The 20,586-nt window shown below is 38.3% G+C and overlaps 2 protein-coding genes across 3 annotated transcripts in view; one reads left to right on the top strand and one right to left on the bottom strand.

Moving 5' to 3' along the window:
- Positions 1–8,834, top strand: part of LOC127622171 (protein FAM102B-like) — a 37,440-nt gene extending 28,606 nt beyond the window's left edge. Inside the window, exons 7-11 of one of the 2 annotated variants that reach the window (XM_052096148.1) lie at positions 130–225; positions 2,675–2,879; positions 3,058–3,194; positions 3,782–3,851; positions 6,624–8,834. In XM_052096148.1, coding sequence (XP_051952108.1) covers positions 130–225; positions 2,675–2,879; positions 3,058–3,194; positions 3,782–3,851; positions 6,624–6,666 — 551 coding nt within the window. In that variant the 3' untranslated portion in view covers positions 6,667–8,834. The remainder of the gene's footprint in view (positions 1–129; positions 226–2,674; positions 2,880–3,057; positions 3,195–3,781; positions 3,852–6,623) is intronic. The other variant, XM_052096149.1, reaches the window with a different exon arrangement.
- A 26-nt stretch (positions 8,835–8,860) lies between these two features.
- Positions 8,861–16,604, bottom strand: LOC127622172 (small RNA 2'-O-methyltransferase-like). Its single transcript, XM_052096150.1, has 6 exons — positions 16,334–16,604; positions 16,076–16,191; positions 14,476–14,610; positions 14,182–14,364; positions 13,878–14,058; positions 8,861–9,589 (listed from the first exon to the last, which is right to left on the bottom strand). The coding sequence occupies exons 1-6, from the start codon at positions 16,424–16,426 to the stop codon at positions 9,095–9,097; spliced, it is 1,203 nt and encodes a 400-aa protein (XP_051952110.1). The 5' UTR covers positions 16,427–16,604; the 3' UTR covers positions 8,861–9,094.
- Positions 16,605–20,586: the final 3,982 nt, after the last annotated feature.

Below are 20,586 nucleotides of genomic sequence, written 5' to 3' on the forward strand. Positions count from 1 at the left end.
ATATTACAGAATCTTCATTAATGTTGGAAATTAGAAAAGAACAGGTTAAATTGGCAATGCAGCCTGGGTAAGCATGTAAATCAGATGAGCAGGTTGAATTAAGACTAATTCAATCCCTTATGTCCACAGAGACATCAGGGAACTGTGGCTCTATGCCTGATGAATTGGGACTGTGTGGACACTCTCGAACGTCCAGTTACGCTAGTCAGCAGTCCAAAGTATCAGGTAGGCTTTCCTTTTCCACTGAATTCTCTCTGATTACTTAATCTGGGGTCGATATAACTCAGATGTCTTGTTTGACTTTGATCTGAATGCATGCCTGATTATTATTACTATCTGCTGGTCTGGCTCTAATATCAGGCTGTCAATCAACATGATTTCATGGTGTTGCAACATTATGAAATGATTTTATAATCGCATCGCATGTAGGCTACCATGTGTCATGTCATATGTCTCTGTTCTGCATGATGGAGTGAATATGTGGGTGTGTACATGCATTTGCACACATTATATTTTGCTATGTGCTTTATTAATTAAAGCTGGAGTGTGTTTTACTTTTTCTGTGTTAAAATGATTCTATCTCAGCTTAATATGCAGAGACAAATATAAGTAAGCCATTTATATGACAATATTTCCGAAAAACTGTAAACACCGTCTCTATGGTGCTATAAAAATTCCTGTTTGTATTGAGTGACCCGTTAGACCCATCCCAACAATGTTACTCAACCAATGGTTTTAGTTGGGATAGGGGCTAGCAGAATGTTTGAAAACAGATAAACTACAAGTTCAAACTGCAGACAAGGGGCGTATTCAGAAAGCTGTTTTGAATTTATTTTTTCTTTAGTGTTGCAAAAATTATATACTTCAGCTTTAAAAAAAAAAAAATTGAGGAGTTATCAATATCAAACGTTTGTTCAGACAGTAAAATAAAAAATCTGGAAAACTAAACATTTTGGCTCTGCTCATGTCTTTTCCTCACATCTCACCAAGGTGATGAACTCACAAGCCATATGAGAGAACATCAATGAAGGAGCATTTTATGCATCCGGACACAGCTCTCGACAGTATTGCGCAATGTGATTCTGCCCCATTACAAAATAGCTGGATTAAATGACCCTAATTTGATAACACTGCTTTCTCCAGTACTTACAGAAAATGGAGACAGCACTCAGTCTCGATTCCATTAAACAATTCTCTTCGATTCAGTTACAGATTGCTCACTTTGACCTTTTGCATTAGAACATCTTAAAAGTGTAAAGCTGGTTTTCAAGTCTGAAAAGATGTATGACACAGAAGTGTCCATCACATATCTGTTACTGAATGGAAATATATTATTGCTGTCTGTGTAGTCATGTGTTGGATGATATTCCGCATTTACTAGCGACACAAACAGCATTATAACTTTCTGAAGCTTCCCAGCTTGACAGCAACTTGAATAGCATGTGTGGGTGGGAGTGTTAAATGTCCCTTCACTACTCAAAGATTGATTCATCTGTTAAACCTTATGAAGACAACTCAATGTCCAGGCGGACTGATAAAACATCCTGCGTCTACTCGCAGGCTTAAAAGTGTAGGCTGTGAATTTGTAGGGCAGATGAAAATTTGCATGTCCTTCCTAAAAAACAGATTTGTCATTATGTTAGGGTAAAAGATTGATCAATATTATGTTTGCGGATACAGAATTTTTATATTTAAATGTTCAATAAGAACTGATAAAAAAATTTAATAAACTGCTTTTTGACATTGTAATAATGATTATACTAAAACAATGAAAACAAAATGTATTATGAATATTTTGTCATTATTATGTCAATATTTATTTATTTATTTTTGGTCACAAATTTAAAAAATAGTTTTTTCTAAAATAGCTATTCAGCTTAAAAATGTTACATTAAAAGTAGTCTCAGCCTCAGACAGCATGCCCACAGACCACCCACAGTCCGTTCTTTAACCGCTTGATGCTTATAGCACAGAAAAGTGGAAAATGCTTTCTAGATCAACTCACCGCAAATCTGATTGGCTGGTTCGATGGAACTTCTGCGAGTAGACGCAGGATGTTTTATCAGTCCGCCTGGACATTGAGTTGTCTTCATAAGGTTCCAAGTTGATAGAATGTGCACTTTTAAGGATTAAATAATCACAGAATTTGTCCAAGTTTGTGACAACAAATCTTTATAGGTATTCAAATTTTTATTTCAGAGACTCACATGCCATTATATAAATAATCCCCCCCCCCCCCCCATTTTAGTTTATTTCATGCTATGATAAATCTCCAATAACCACACCCCTAAACACACTATAATGACAAAACTGACTGTGATTGGTCGCTTTTGCATGTTACTTTTCCTTTATAAATGGGCGGTTCTTGTCCAATTAAAGCTGCTATGGCCTCCTGACCTATGCTGCAGTCATAAGTCTGGCTATGTGAGACAACATTAAAAGTTGAGTAATTGCACTGAATGCACAGTGGAATAATGGCAATTATTGGGTGCTATACTTAGTGACCTACCAAATGGCACCACCTATCTGTAGACCTGATTTTGAGAAACCGATTTAGTAGAAAAGTATGAATATCAGTAGAAAATATTGGTCAAATCGATAAGCTGTTTTGATTAGCTGTGTTTAAGTAAGTTGCTACATACAGTTTCTAAGTACATTTTGTCTTGTTTCTCAGGCTATAGTACGGGTCACTCACGTTCCTCCAGTCTGTCGGAGTTCTCTCACAGGAGAAACACTTCGGTGGGCAGTGCTTCCACTGGAATTGCCAGCATCCCGGAACCCAGTGAGGAGAGTGACCAAACTACAGCGCCCCATACAGCCCCGGGGGTCTGCGCTGCTCTGCCTGAACACCCATCAACCCCTGACAGAGCTGCCAGCAGGTCAGCCAGAATGCTACCTGCTCTATCTTTGACAAGTTTTAGATTCAGTAAATTAATGTAGTCATCAATGCATTTGGGATCTGAGATTGCATTTAAAGCAGCATTATAGAATGAGATTACAATGTGTATAGATCATTTTTTAGCTGTTTATCATATTTATTTTCTCATGTACACAAAGATACCCAGTGAAACAGGACTCAATGGAGTCTCAGCTGAAAAGGGTAGATGCTACAAGGGTGGATGCTGATGACGTAGTAGAGAAGATCCTGCAGAGCCAGGATTTTACCCACAGTCTGCTGGACTCCAGCGCTGAAGGTTACAATGGCAACAACTTTTACAAGTTTATTAGAAGACATTGCATCTCATTACCCAAAGACTGCATTTGCACTTTTAACCAATTTCACTAAAAATACTACAATGTGCTATTGTCAGCCTAGTGTATCTTGGCGGGAGTATTAATGCAAAAACAGATAGTTATGTCTTCAGTGAATGTAAACGGGTGGGGCATAAAACCATATACCTGCATATGTCAAAAGATTGGATGTGTGCATTAATTTGCAGTGGAAATGCAACCAATTCGTACACCATATTGATTCCAGAAAACTGGATGCAGTTACACAGTAGCAACTGTCAGATTTTCTCCTGCTGGGCACACCAGAGAAATGATCTAAAAATAGTACCAGAGCTAGAAATATGTGATATTCAATTGGAAGCACTGTGTATCCATGCTGGAGCATGTCTCTTTGTATATGTCCTATTAGGTTTTGAATTATTTTTAGATGACCTGACAAAAGGTTCTCATTAGAAGTCGACCAATTTAGTTTTCGTATTCAGGGAAGTCATGACTTTGTGCATGAGAAATGGAGGAAATATCTAATTTAAATGTGTGTGTTTTGTTTCAGAGGAAGGCCTTCGCTTGTTTGTGGGTCCTGGTGGAAGCACAGCACTTGGTAGCCACCACCTTCCTGCCAGGTGAGTTCAAATAAGTGATATACTGCTATATAGTGGCCAGGCTGATTAATTGGATGATACTGGTTATTTACACAGTTTTCCCCCCTAGTGTCAGTTCCAAAATGACCAAGAACCTTGTCAATGGATAAATTTTTTTTATGAATTTTAAGTAAATATTATTTAACCTAAGTCTTTTATGTAGAGTAAATAATTGAATTTAACATTCAAGCAGGTTTCCTGAAAACTGCCCCATCTCATGCCATTGGTTGACCCATTGTTGCTGTGTTAGGCTGGTCTGGATGCTCCAAAACACAGCAATGTTTTTATAGCACCACATAATTATAATGTTTACATTTTTTGGGGGAAATAAATGTGGCTTATATACACTTACGGAGTACTTTATTAGGAACACTGGATAGACCGTGGCATAATTGCTGGTGCCAGATGGGCTGGTTTGAGTATTTCTGTAACTGCTGATCTCCCGGGATTGTCACACACAACAGTCTCTAGAGTTTACTTTGAATGGTGCCAAAAACAAAAAACATCCAGTGAGCAGCAGTTCTGCAGATGGAAACGTCTTGTTAATGAGAGAGGTCAACGGAGACTAGCCAGACTAGTTCGAGCAGACAGAAAGGCTACGGGAAATCAGATTACCCCTCTGTTCAATTGTAGTGAGCAGAATAGCATCTAAAATCCACAACACATCGAACCTTGAAGTGGATGGGCTACAAAAGCAGAAGACCACATCAGGTTCCACTTCTGTCACCCAAGAACAGAAAGCTGTGGCTGCAGTGGGCACAGGCTCACCAAAACTGGACAGTTGAAGACTGAAAAAACTTAGTCTGGTCTGATGATTCATTATGACCCACAGATGGCGGGGTCATAATTTGTTGTCAACAGCACAAATCCATGGTCCCAACCTGCCTTGTGTCAACAGTCCAAGGCCTCGTTTCCCAAAAGCATCGTAATTTAAATTGTACTTGAATATGCTCATAGATTTACGAGTGCTCTGGATTAATCCTACAGTACTAAGAGCATTGTAAGGACAGACCTATGCAGATACCTGCAGGACAATTGTGAAATTACACTTCATACTATTTAAATACTACTAGCTATTATGCTGAGACTTTAATATCAAGATATCTGTTTATTTGTTTTTATTTTAACAGGCAAATATAATAATAATAATAACAATAATGTAATGCATAAAATAGATAGTGTATATGGATGAATAGATTAATTAGTAAACAAATAAAGTTATTTGTGTGGACTAATTGGTATCAACAGTTGTGGCATGATTGATTTAGACAACTGTACACATTTATATTAGAGAAGAAAAAGTAATCAATTTGTTGCAATGCATGAAAATCGTCCGTATATATTTGTTCATCATCCTACATTTACATTAATTTGGCTGACGCTTGTATCCTTGTCTCCTCTTCCTCTCTGACACCCAAAGGCTCTCTTGCCAGCGCAAGTTGTGTAGCACTGCACATGCAGTATTGCTGTTACCGTTATCACTTTTGGGAGTAAAGAGCAGACCTCTGCTTTATTGGTTAATGTCCCTAAAACGCTTTTTCCAAAATATCCTTATTTTGCGCTCCACGATAACACATAATATTCACTGAATGCTTGTAATTAGCAGGATCATACACCGGGCCTCCACTGTCTTCTCTAATCCTGGAAGCTTTTATGTTGAGAAGAATTAAATATTACAAATGCACACCTGATTATGGAAGCAGATCATGTAAAAGAAAAAGATTGTTTTGCGAATTATTGAAAAAACAATATATTATTTATATAAATTATTTAGGTCAAATATTTAGGAAAATATTTTCTAAAATTTTAGCAAGATAAATTACAAATGACTGTAAAGTTGTGCAAAAATATAATGAAGTTACAATGATGAACAGCATTATACGGTCACATTTCAGCACTGTCACACAGACAGCAACTCTCTTTAAGTAGCACTTAAATCACGTCCTCCCACGTTCATGTTAAGTGCAGTTTTTGTAGAAAACACTCTTAACAACAAAGATCGATCTTTATAAGGAAATGCAACCCAGCCCAGTGGTGGTGGTGGAATGGTGTGGGGAATGTTTTCTTGTCACACTTTGGACCTGTTAATACCAATTAATCATGGCTTGCATCCCTTGACCATGTGCGTCCCTTCATTGCCACAATTTAACCATCTCCTAATAGCTACTTCCAGCATGATAATGCACCATGTCACAAAGCACAAGTTATCGCAAAGTGACAATGAGTTCACTGTTCTTAAATGGCCTTCACAGTCCCCCGGATCTGAATCCATTAGAGCACATTTAGGATGTGGTAGAATGGGAGAGCTGAGAAATCTGCAGAAATTGTGTGATGCAATGAACCAGAATCTCAAAGAAATGTTTCCAACGTCTTGTGGAATCTATGCCATGAAGAATTTAGGCTGTTTTGAGGGAGGTATAGTATAGTATTCCTAATAATAATTCCTAATAATACACTTTATTATTCCTAATAAAGTTTTCAGTGAGAGAGTGTGTGTGTGTGTGTGTGTGTGTATATATATACATACTGTGTATACACACACACACATTCTCTGACACCTTGACTTCTGGTATTGGCCAATAATAATATATATAAATATATATTTTTTTAATTGGTCGATTATTAGTCTACATAACAGCAATATAAGCCAATAAGCTAGTACTCCCTGCATATTTTGTAAAAATGGAAATCATTGCATTTACTGTGTAGCCATAGACCAAGTTGTAAGTAATTACTGATATCTTCTCTTTTCAGGGTTGGACCTGGTGCCTATGAACAGGTGGTGATCAAACGCTAGGATTGGGAGATGCCAGGAGGAGACGTGTCAAAAACCAAAGTGTCAAAAACCAAAGTCTGTTTCGTGGGAGGAGAGAGAGGGAAGGTTGGAGGGACAAAGAGATCAAAAGACAGACATTTCGAACCAATTTCAGCTTTTCGACGAAACGGTGCCCTCTGCTGGCTACATATAGATCTGACAGCTCCTCTGTATGAGGCTGCCATTATTGCCGTATGTGTTTCACTGTGAGGTAAAGTCAGTCTTCTAACACATCTGCATTGCAAACCGTAATTGTTATTTTGACCTTGTCATTTTCTAACCTTTCATAGTGCAGTTTTTTGTTTATAAGATCTCTGTATATTTTAGTCTGTATTTATGTCTGTAAGTCAGTGTAAGGGGTCTGTCTGTAATATTTGGAGTTTGTATACATTTTCGCAACATTGTGTATGTGTGTGAAGTGTATTCTGTTTCTGCAGAGGAAGGTAGTAACCTCTTATAACTCCTATAGCTGGTATTCTGTCATCGCTTTACTGTACGAATGGAAATCAAACCGTCCTAACCCACTCCAGTGCAAGGCTTAAATCAGTCCGCAGGTTGTTTAAATGTGTTTGTGTTCATGTAAGAGGTTGTGATCCATTTGACAGCCCTTTTCAGATTTAAGAAACATGTCAATTTGAAAAGCACTTTGAATTCAAGGACTCTTCAAAACTTTACATGGGAGTTCATTCTCTATGTTAGCCCATACACATTAAATGTGTATTGCTTCTGTTCTTTTGTTGCCAAATGAGGACTTTCAGCTTGACTAGCAGACTTAAATGCAGATTATATAACTTCAACAGCTGTGTTGTATGTACATATGTAGTCATTTTTCATTTTGATTTGTAGACACATTTGCTACTTCAGAACCGAGCAGATTAATACCAGGTACAGTTAGCAGTGTATTACATAACCATTTATAACGTCACGTAAATATACTGGCTTTCACATATGGACGAAATCAGACAAGCTTTGTTCTAAAGCTACGCTTAGTAACAGGGCAGCAGAGAATTAAGCTTTTAACCATTTCAACAACGCTTGAAATTGAACTATTTAGCACAAGGCTCTCGAGATAACATCAGTAACACTACAACTTTTCGCAGTACTTGATGTATCATTTAAATGAAGCTATTTTAATTCAGTGCTGAGGTCATAAGTATCTGTGTCTGTAAGATCAACAGTAGGGCATTTCAGAAGATATCAAACCATAACTTAGTGCTTAACTTGTTCTAAGTGACTGTATGTCCATATTTTCTCGGAAGCCATTTACTGTTTTAAACGTATAAATTCCCTTGCCTCTGTTATGTTGTTTGTGTGAGGATTGAGTGTGTGTACAGTCTGATTATATCGTAACTGACTAGAATTAACTTCAAAGTTTAAGTGTACAAATGCATGGGTGTCACACCTACTCAGTGTGTCTGAAGCATCCAGCCTTATGTGTAGACTTTGCTATCGCATATCCCCAACATCTCCGTCAGGTTGGTCCTGGCCCATCAAGATCCAAACATTAAAGAACCCTGACAGGAAGCTTGGATTCAATAGTAAACTCGACTGCATGTCTCAGGTTTAATATTGTATCTTCATTATTACTGCACAAACAAAGCACTTCCCTGTGAATGTGTGCAAATATCAGTATAGACTATTTAGAGACTATAGAGGCTATATCAGAGAATATTTATTTCTTTCAGCTTCATTATCTCCATTAAAATGAGTGACCTGCTTAGTTCTTTTGAACTCTATTTTTAAAATTTTAATTGATCTACTGCCAAAATGAAAGTCTATTTTTATGTATTTGAGCTTTAGTGATAATGTTAGGTTTAAAGTCTGTCAAGATGCAAGTTTCGCACATAGTTTCATATACGCCACTGTTAGAGATTTCAGCCCTTTTCACCCACAATTTTTCCCTAGTTACTCTAACATAACCTGTAGGTTGGTCCTGATACTTTACATGTTGTAAAAAACATGGTGGCTTTATCTCTTCTGTGAAGTTTTGGTCCCTGTAATTGTACCGTGTCTGATGTAGAAACTAAGGTGACATTGCTTTTGACTTGTCTTGCAATGTTGTGTTCTAACCTTTGACCAATAGTGGCTATCGTGCCATGTGTTCTGATATGATGCTGGTAAGGTATGTACAATGCATTGTTAAATAAAACCAGTACATTAAAAAAAAGGTGTCACATTTTTATTTTATTTTTTTAAGATTTTCAATACTTGATGCATCTTTTATAATTTTTTTTTATCCAATGGTACATAAGAATGTTTAATGGTTGATTTCCTTCAAATTTCTCCATCTATCACAGATCTTGCCATATAATTCTACACTTATGGTCTGTTCTTCTCTAACAAACATCTTGTAAGCAGTAAACCAAAAGTACAACTTTCTACCTTTGAATCTGGTTACAGAGTGAATTTGTTATACATTTCCAGAACTCTCAAGCTCCCTTTCCCAGTCCTCCTCTACTTTGTCAGCTAAACACTGACATACTGTTTTCACCTTTTCCTCCTCCTCCTCCTCTTCTTTCTCTTCCTCCTCATCAGCAGGCAGAATTAGCACTGTTCTATCAGCACTCAGCCTTACCCGTGAGTTCTCCAGGAGTTCCTCCCCGAGACGCTGCACTGTCCCACACAATGCTCTCACTCTAGGGCTGGACCATATACGTGGCAAGGGAACACAAATGGTGCCGCCCTGCTGGTAGACAGGTTGCCAATCAACTGCACCCCCTTCAGCCCCATACTGCACTGCTTCTGCTGATGGATGATAGTAGAAATGTGGATTGTTGTTATTGTCCATGTTCTCACTCTTGTGCCATTCCTGTCTCAGGTGTTCTGCCTCATACAGGACCTCGTTAACCAAAGTCTTCTGGTAGATGTTGTTATCGCACAGGCTCGGATACACCACTTTGTACAACTAAATGAGGAACGGCAAAGAGAAAGCGATGACATGACTGCAAATATAGGCAGTTCTCAGAAAAGAAAAACATGTCTTTTTTTATTTAAATTGGCATGAGTTTAAAGGGGACTTACAAGAAAACTAATTTTATTAGATCTTTTGAGCTTATTGTACTGTGTAAACATGCTGTCATTTTCAGAACTCACACCTTCCTCCCCAGACAAAAAAAAAAGCATTTACAGTTGAAGTCAGAAGTTTACAAACATCGTTGCAGACCAGGTACATCCCTTCATGGCAATAGTATTCCCTGATGGCAGTGGCCTCTTTCAGCAGGATAATGCACACTGCACACATTGTTCGGGATTGGTTTGAGGAACATGATGAAGAGTTCATGGTGTTGTCCTGGCCTCCAAATTCCCCAGATCTCAATCCGATTGATCATGTGTAGGATATGCTGGACCAAAAAGTCTGATCCACAGCGTCTCCACCTCGCAACTTACATGACTTAAAGAATCTGCAAACGTCTTGGTGCCAGACACCACAGGACACCTTCAAGGGTCTTGTAGAGTCCATGCTTCTGCATGCTTCAGTTAGGATCATTGTTTTATTTTAAGAATGTGAAATGTCAGAATAATAGTATAGAAAATTATATATTTCAGCATTCCCAGTGGGTCAGATGTATACATACATTGGTAGCATTGCCTTTAAATTGTTTAACTTTGGTCAAACGTTTTGGGTACCCTTCCACAAGCTTCTCACAATAAGTTGCTGGAATTTTGTCCCATTCCTCCAGACAGAACTGGTGTAACAAAGTCAGGTTTGTAGGCCTCCTTGCTCGCACATGCTTTTTCAGTTCTGCCCACAAATTTTCAATCAGATTGAGGTCAGGGCTTTGTGATGGCCACTCCAATACCTTGACTCTTTTTTTGTCCTTTAGCCATTTTGCCACAATTTTGGAGGTATGCCTAGGGTCATTGTCCATTTGGAAGACCCAACAGAAAAACAGAATGCGTCTCCTTCCTGAGCTGTATTATGGCTGCATGGTCCCTTGGTGTTTATACTTGCGTACTATTGTTTGTACAGATGAATGTGGTTTTCCCATGATGTAAAGCATTGAGGCACTGAGTTTGAAGGTAGGCCTTAAAATACATCCACAGTACACATCCAATTGATGCCAATTAACCTATCAGAAGATAACTGCCTATAAGCTTGACATAATTTTCTGGAATTTTCTCTGCTTAAAGGCACAGTTAACTTTGTGTATGTAAACTTCTGACCCACTGGAACTGTGATATAGTCAATTAAAAGTGAAACAATCTGTAAACAATTGTTGGAAAAATTACTTGTCATTATAGTTGCCAAAACTATAGTTTGTTAGTAAGAAATTTGTGGAATGGTTAAAGAAAATTTGTTTTAATGATTTCAAATTATGTGTATGTAAACGTATGACTTCAACTGTATTACTAACATGCAACAACTGATAAAACAAATCCTCAAATTTTGGATACCCCAAAATTACATTCCACGCCCACATTTACAAGTCAATGACACCATTTCTGTGTTCAGAAAATTGGCCAGCCCAGTCGGAGTGAGGCAATATACACTCACTGAGCACTTTATTAGGAACACCTATATAGTCATGCAATTATCTAATCAGCCAATCGTGTGGCAGTAGTGCAATGCATATAATCATTCAGATACGGGTCAGGAGATTCAGTTGATGTTCACATCAACCATCAGAAAGGGAAAAAATTTGATCTTAATGATTTCGACCATGTCATGATTGTTGGTACCAGATGGGCTGGTTTAAGTATTTTTGTAACAGCTGATCTCCTGGGATCTTCACACACAACAGTCTCAACAGAGTTTACTCAGAAAGGTGCCAAAAACAAAAAACATCCAGCGAGCGGCAGTTCTGCAGACGGAAACACATTGTTGATGAGAGAGGTCAACGGAAAATGGACAGACTGGTTTGGGCTGACAGAAGGCTACAGTAACTCAGACAACCACTCTGTAAAATTCTAGAGAGCAGAATAGCATCTCAGAATGCACAACATGTCAAACCTTAATGTGGATGGACTTCAACAGCAGAAGACCACGTCAAATGTGCTCCATGTGTGTAGACATATAGCAAGATAGATAGTATTTCTAAACACCATAAGCACTAATAAAGAGTGAACTGTGGAAAAGTTTGCCAAACGTTGTGCCTTGTCCAGGCTGTGAGTAGCACCTGCCGCTCAGCATATCCTTGTAAAAAATCCCAAGGTTAGGAAATATTAGTTAATTTTAACAATGTCCCTGATCATTTCATTTCAATCTTAACAGTTTGTGGTATACAGTTTAGTACTGACTGTATTGTGGTCTTGTCAATGTAATGGAGATTTTTCAAAGAGGCTGGTATTAAATCAGTTAAAGATTATATTTGGCCAGAGACTATTTAGCAGAGACAAGTCACTTCTATTAAAATGAATGGGTGAAAATGGAACCCTCAATGATCAATGGATGTAGAAAGGAAGTCTGTCAATCAACTCAAGAATACGCATACACATTAGCAATGCAAGCCAATTTTTCTTTTTGTGGAATCTGAGGTAAAGCACAATTTATTATAACACTGATGTCAGATTTTACTGCTGATTTGAAATCAAGATGTTCTTTGATCATAATCAAACTGTTCGTTTTTTTCCCATTGAAGTAGATAGGAGCTGCACTTGTATGCAATATATACACTCACCTAAAGGATTATTAGGAACACCTGTTCAATTTCTCATTAATGCAATTATCACATGGCAGTTGCTTCAATGCATTTAGGGGTGTGGTCCTGGTCAAGACAATCTCCTGAACTCCAAACTGAATGTCAGAATGGGAAAGAAAGGTGATTTAAGCAATTTTGAGCGTGGCATGGTTGTTGGTGCCAGACGGGCCGGTCTGAGTATTTCACAATCTGCTCAGTTACTGGGATTTTCACGCACAACCATTTCTAGGGTTTACAAAGAATGGTGTGAAAAGGAAAAACATCCAGTATCGCGGCAGTCCTGTGGGCGAAAATGCCTTGTTGATGCTAGAGGTCAGAGGAGAATGGGTCGACTGATTCAAGCTGATAGAAGAGCAACTTTGCCTGAAATAACCACTCGTTACAACCGAGGTATGCAGCAAAGCATTTGTGAAGCCACAACACGCACAACCTTGAGGCGGATGGGCTACAACAGCAGAAGACCCCACCGGGTACCACTCATCTCCACTACAAATAGGAAAAAGAGGCTACAATTTGCAAGAGCTCACCAAAATTGGACAGTTGGAAACTGGAAAAATGTTGCCTGGTCTGATGAGTCTCGATTTCTGTTGAGACATTCAGATGGTAGAGTCAGAATTTGGCGTAAACAGAATGAGAACATTGATCCATCATGCCTTGTTACCATTGTGCAGGCTGGTGGTGGTGGTGTAATTGTGTGGGGGATGTTTTCTTGGCACACTTTAGGCCCCTTAGTGCCAATTGGGCATCGTTTAAATGCCACGGCCTACCTGAGCATTGTTTCTGACCATGTCCATCCCTTTATGGCCACCATGTACCCATCCTCTGATGGCTACTTCCAGCAGGATAATGCACCATGTCACAAAGCTCAAATCATTTCAAATTGGTTTCTTGAACATGACAATGAGTTCACTGTACTAAAATGGCCCCCACAGTCACCAGATCTCAACCCAATAGAGCATCTTTGGGATGTGGTGGAATGGGAGCTTCGTGCCCTGGATGTGCATCCCACAAATCTCCATCAACTGCAAGATGCTATCCTATCAATATGGGCCAACATTTCTAAAGAATGCTTTCAGCACCTTGTTGAATCAATGCAATGTATAATTAAGGCAGTTCTGAAGGCGAAAGGGGGTCAAACACAGTATTAGTATGGTGTTCCTAATAATCCTTTAGGTGAGTGTATTTTACTTGTATAAGAAAAATAGCTGCCTGGGAATGTCCAAAGATGGCACCAAGGTGACTTGATAAAAGACTGATTTCACTCAACCGCAAACCTGCATCCCGTACTGTAGAGCTGCAAAACACTGTTTATCGTTTCATATGCAAAGGGAGTGTATTTTAAAGGCACAGTGTCAAAACAACAGCCATTTAATTTTAAGGGGCAGATAGAATGTGGGAAATGGTGATAAAATTGGGACTGTTTTTTGTGCAAAAAATATATATGACTACTATCCTGAACTTAAGTGGACCTGTATGACATGACCACTTTAAACAAATAAGAAAATGCAATTGAAACATCTTAGCAGAAGAAGAAAAAGTGTTGAAGACCCTCACCAGTCTGTACACGGAGGGTTCCAAACGTTCAGTGTTGGTCATGGACCAATTTAGCCCTTCAAAATTCCTGTGGAACACACCAATCTGTGTGCAAAATCCCACATCTCTCAAATGACCAAGGGCTTCTCCAACTCCAGTGAACTGCACTGAGTAACCATATTCTCCACATACTCTGTGAGCCCTAAGAGGGAGAGAGAGAGATAGTTGGGACAACTTTTGTCCTGAGAAATTGTTAATCATTATAAACATTGATGCATGTATCGGTGCCTTGTATAATCGGTTCAGATGTAGAACATTTGCTTACCAAGCCTGAAACTCAGCTCTAGTCCACTCAAACTTGTGGTCGTGGTTTCTAAAGCCTCTCAGACCAGGCAGCAGTGGGTTGAACTCTGCATTAGGTGTGCTGACAATCACGGCACCTGGTGCCATGTACCCAAACACAACTTCTGAAAAGCTCTCCACATGCCCAAGCTCCAGATGTTCTATTCTTCAAGGTAAAGAGGTAATGTTCACATATTTCTGGTAGAACATGCCATTTTAAATTAATCTTGCTATTTAGTAAGTTCTTTGCTGAGGAAACAAAAGATGGAACACTCACAACTCAACACATGTCACAAGATCAAATCCTCTGGTGCATGGTTCCCTCTCTGTGACTGAGCCTTCATACAGCTCAATGGTCAAAGGCCCGTGGCTTGGCTGAAGGTAATCACTCATAAGGGGTGCCAGTGTATGCCTGGCAAAAACGCACTAATGAGCTAAATATTTTATGAGTTATTTTATATGCAATTTTTGCAACAATTTTACCAATTTTGTGCATCACCAAAAATTTGGGGACATGTCTAAATACAGTTTAGAGTGAACTGTGTGATTTTGTAACGTTCCAGCAATAAACATATGAAACAAAATGTATAAAATTTAATTTGACATAAAAAAAAATCCACCAGAATGGGTATTTAGATGTTGATAAGTTTATAATTCCCATAAATTAAAGAATATATACACGAAACCCCAAAACATTAAGACCACTCACAGGTGAAGCGAATAACATTGATCATCTCCTAACAATGTCTGGATAGACTAGATGGTAAGCAAACAATCAGTTCTCCTCGTCAACAAGTTGAATGCAGGACAAATGGGCAAGAGTAAAGACATGGACGACTTTGACAAGTGCCAAATTGTTACGGCCAGACGACTGGTCAGAGCATCAATGAAAAGGCAAGACTTGTGGGGTGCTCCCAGTCAGCATTGGAGAATACCTACCGGCAGAGGTCAGAGGAGGACAAACCACAAACCGGCGACAGGATGTTGGGGGTCAGAGGCTCATTGATGCACAAGGCAACAAAGGCTATCGTGTCTACAAATGTTAATGATGTTTACAGGTGGACTGGGTAACAACACAAAGCACCCTGCTGCATATGGGGCTGTGTAGCCGCAGACCAGTCAGATTGCCCATGATGAACCCTGTCCACTATCGAAAGCACCTTAGGTATAATGTATAATAATAATAATAATATATAACATGTGGTGAATAAAGGTGATACAAATATTTGTAGAAATTCAGAAAATGAAATTAGATTATTAATGTGTCTTCCTCCCATGCTTAAAAAAAAAGGTCCAAATGATACAACTTACATTTACATATTTGTAAATGGGCAACTTAATACGATAACCGGTTGCATTCAAAATGTGGGACACAGATAAAGATGGCATTTTTGGTCATTAAAATAGATATTCTAACCACAGTAAATTGAATATCAACTCAACATAATTTGGCAATAGTACATCTAAAATATCTTATTAGTTCTCCCCAGGGTCAGATATTAAACATTTTTGCTTGGGGCAAAAATTCCCCTCAAATTAAAATTGTGTTGGCAAAAAAAATAAACAGGCCCAAATACCTTTTTAAATGCTACTGAATAATATTCTATACTAGGCCTATACACATTATCTCATGAACTTAGTTTCAGATTAAGAATTGATGTTGAAGTAAGGTTGACACAGAGTAGGGCCTATTTTTATTTGGTTAACTATAAATACGCCCTCATTAAAGGTAAAATGCTCCTGAAAATCAAACCCGGAGGCAAATATTTCCCGCCAGTGGAGTTTCTGACACGGCTTCTCAAAAAAAAAAAAAAGTATGGGGCACAGAAAATATACGGTTTTCAAGAAAAGTGCCATGTGCAAGAGCAGAAACGTACATTCTGTTGAGGAGGACAGTTCTGTCGATATCAACTCCCACTAGTAACTGTATATCGTTGCGATGAAACCTCAGTTTTTTCAACAAGACACATTCAGCGCATCCAAAATCTATGACCTGCGGGAAATAATGATGTAAAAATTACACTGACGCTCAAGAGTATTGATTGACTGATTAGCAAGCTAGCTCACAAAGCGTCCAGGCTTTCAAACGAAATACATTGCTACTAACTTTAACTTGTCAAATTGTGAGTATTTACCTTTCTAGGTCGGTAAGTTCTCACGTAATCAATAACAAACTCGTATCTCTGTATGTACAGTGGAGGAGAAAACGGTGTGGTAATGTGTGTCATGTTCAGGCCGGCTGTCCGTCCACTACTAAACACATGCAGGGCTGCCAGATGCCAGCAAGGTTTTCCAGCCCAATACCTCGTCAAAAACCGCGAGAATGCACAAAAAACCGCCCAAATTTGTTCTGGCTTGTTTCTCGCTATGGTTTCTCGTTTAAACACATGATAATCATTAACGAGTTTTAAAATTACCCATTGGTCCGTGTACTTTGCGTCCATTCGTTTTTCCTTTTTTAACCTGTAATCAAAAATTAACGGTTGTTGTATTTTTAAAACGCAAAGTTGAACACCAAAATTTGAATTTGAACTGCAAATGCTGCAGTTAAAAAAAAATATTGTATAATAAATAAAATAAATATATAATAAATATTCATTTTTATATCCATCCATCCATCCATCCATCGTCAACCGCTTATCCTGGGAGCCTATCCCAGCTAACATTGGGCGAAAGGCGGGGGACACCCTGGACAGGTCGCCAGTCCTCATTTTTATATAATAAATAAAAAATTAATCTTGACGTATTGTTTATGACTTTTTGCCCCTTTATTAAACATTTAAAATATTCACAAATTAATATGGAAAAAATGTCGATTTTACTGGTATTCTAAGGCCAAACCCGGAAATTATATTTTTCCCGCAGTGCTGAATGAGAAGAGCCATGTCTCTGGAACAATAGAGAGGTGATTTAGGCTGTGGGTGATTTTTAGGCAAATAATAATAATGGCAATTATTAATGGCGTTTATAAATGAGTTCACTTAAGACAGTAATATGTGTATCATAAAATAATGTATTAATGTTTTATTTTTATATAATTAAAATTTTTACAGTTTTTGAAATGTTTTTGTTTTAGGCTTTCTTTTTATATGTGAAGTTAAATATCTAAGCATTGTATATAAGGAAAATAAGTTTGTGAATATCGTTTCACCAGTCTAAAAACGAATAAAGAAGAAAGCATGTTTTTCGTTATTCAATTACGTGTACACCGAATGATGCCTGCGGCCGCCGACCAATTACACTGGCCCCATCTGTTGCTATCCCCACCATATTAGCAATGTCCAGTGCACACCTGCAAAAATCGAATGACTGCCTCCACAACTCCATTAGCATCAGCATTTGAGAGCTCCACCAAACCCAAGTAAGTGCTAATAAACCGGTTGTGTTTTTTGGAGCGATATTTTATGCAGAGCAAACTCACTGTAATGTCCGTTGTCTCGTCCAAATAGAGCGAGAACGGGGAGTCACTGATGTCCTCTTTTAGCTCCTGTCTAAAATGAGGTGCTAGCAATGACTTAATGACAGCAGTGCATTTTGTTCTGTGCATCTGGAATGCACCTGTCTCGTCTTTCAGTATATCAGATAGTTCATCAACAGCATTAATGGCAGTGTGGCACGCAATGTACGTTGCTATCCGCAGTTCTCGTCGTTTCTGGTCATCGTTGTCAGGGTTACTGGACTCACCCACTCTGCTAACTGTAAATGGTCTGACCGTTGGCTGGCACCTTGCCTTATGCTTCTTGGTGGCTGCATGATCTTTAAGATCTTTTAAATGAGCACGGATATCAGCGTTGCAGTATTTAAAGTGTGCCTTTCCTTCTTCTGCACCCGGTGCAATCCATGACTTTAAGTCTGGATCTCTTTCCCACTCTTTCCTGTAACTTTTTCTATATTTTGCCCACTTTGGCATATTGTCAGTGTCAGTCAGCTAGCTAAGTTTGAAAACCCCGCGCAATCTAGTGTGTTAGAGGGGAGGGCGGTGCCGGTGTGCGTGACGTGAGCTGAAGGGAGGGAGTGTCTGTTGTGAGTTTAGGGGGCACGTCAGCCAGACCTGTAGTGTGTGTGTGTGTGTGTGTGTGTGTGTGTGTGTGTGTGTGTGTGTGTGTGTGTGTGTGTGTGTGTGTGTTAAGCCAATATGCAATCTTTCCGATTAAATATTCTTTGAGTCATTTACCCAAAAGCCACGTATTTGTGGTCCATCCACGAGGCTGGCTGTAGTGTAATGTAGAACTGAGAGCCATTGCTAAGTAGACATTCTTAGGACACCACACTTGTTGTGGGATACAACAAAATTCTCATCTAGAGGAGAGAACCATCTACTGCTTTTTATTTGTGTGTGTGTAGGCTTATATCACATAGATAAACATGTTTTACTTGCACTGGCCGATATGGCAGTTGTCTTGGACTTATACTGACACTTAGCAGCATGGATGTATTTGTCTTGGCGACACAATTTGTGTCCTGCATTTGAACTGTTTGTTCATAATTATGTACTCTGAAATGTTGGGCCATAGATAGATTCTCCCCCAATTCCTTTATTTCCAGGTGATATATCTGTAACAGAAAACATTAAAGCGATTAATTCTACTGTATGAAATGTTGTTGTTTTTGCTATTTTTGATGGCACTGTTACCTCAGGTGACACTTTTCTTATTTCCATTGTATCTGTATTTACTGTTTGTTTTAAATATTGCAGGTGTGGTCTAAGACCAATTTCAACTACAATTGCATTGTGTTGTATTGCATAAATGTGATACAGCCTCTTACCACCACCCTGTACCCAGCCATTTGATACAACTTTGTGGAAAATCAAACCCTTAAGCTCAACTCAAGATTACTCTTGTCTTGGTTACACTTGAGGGATGATGAGAAATTAACAAAAAGTGTGTTTCAAAACTTAACCAATCACATACATTTGAGCAATGATTTTAATTAACCCAAAAATCACCATTCACTTTTATAGTATCCTTTTATTTTTTCATATAATGAAAATAAATGGTGAATGAAGGTAACATTCTACCCAACATTTCCTTTTGTGTTCCATGGAAGAAAAGGTTGTCATAGGGTTTTGGAATAACATGAGGGTGAATGAAGGATTTTTGGGTGAACTATACCTTTAAAGGAATATTCCGCATTCAATACAAGTTGAGATCAATGGACAGCATTTGTGGCATAATGTTGATTACTACAAAAAAATATTTCGATCTGCCCCTCCTTTTCATTAGCAAAAATATTTATAAAGCACTTACAATAATTATTTTGTTAAAACGTATGTATTTTTTACAGTGCACTTATTACAGTGACAATTACCCCGGAGCAACCCAAAGGTAAATGCCTTGCTCAAGGACACAATGGTGTCAGAGAGAAGTTTAAGGGTTCAAACACTTTGAGTGTTTATGAAATGGCATGTTTGAATTAGTGAGTGTATGAATAAGAACGAGAATGGTCCCACCACTGTAATAAAACCATTTTAATTATCTCTGGAGGGAGAGGATCTCCATCCTGCAAATATGCCTTTATGGTCTTCTCATCTTCAGTTAATTTTAGATCTTGCTGCAAACACACAATACATAAAATTGTACATCAACATTATTCAATAGATACATATCTCAATATTTTTTTTATTTATTTATTTTTTAAAATGACTTAAAGGGTGATTCAAAAATGTTAAACTAAATAGTACAAATCATAATAATGGAAGCATATTTTACACACACTATTTGTCAATCATCAATACATGGCAATACACTGTAATATTTACCTGTATATGCTGTATATTCACTAAAATGTTGAACATTCTTAAGTGATGACACCAACGAACTAAAACAGTAAAACATTGCTCCACCAAATGGAATGGCAAAAATAAACATTGTTTTCAAAACAGCTTTCTTCTACCCACTACTTCTGTTGATTGAACAAACAGATACCCACCACCCCCAAATAACGCCATGGAATCAATATTATTGTCTCTCTTGAGACTGGTCACTCAAAACAAACAGGAACTTCATTAGCGCCACAGAGATGCAGTGTTTACAGTTTTCAAGAAAATGAATGGCTTACTTATGGCTGTCTTTGCATATAAAGCTGGGCAAGGAGAAAGAATTTTAACACTAAAAAAGTTACATCAGCTTTAAGAAAAGGACAGTTTGAACTGATTCATGGAAGTCAAACTTACAAACTCTAATGCAATTTTTGCTACTGGAGTTTAAATCAGAGATCTATATTACAAGTATGAGAACACATACTTATGAGAATGAAGTACTGTGAAACTATTCCTACTAAAAAGATCAGCTTAACCAGCATGCAATTCCCATGCTGATCTAGGCTGGGTTTGGTGCTGGTTTTGCTGGTATACCAGCACAGCCATGCTTTTCAACAGTATAACCTA

This window comes from Xyrauchen texanus, chromosome 28, assembly GCF_025860055.1.
Source record: "Xyrauchen texanus isolate HMW12.3.18 chromosome 28, RBS_HiC_50CHRs, whole genome shotgun sequence".
In the NCBI taxonomy this organism is placed as follows: Eukaryota; Metazoa; Chordata; class Actinopteri; order Cypriniformes; family Catostomidae; genus Xyrauchen; species Xyrauchen texanus.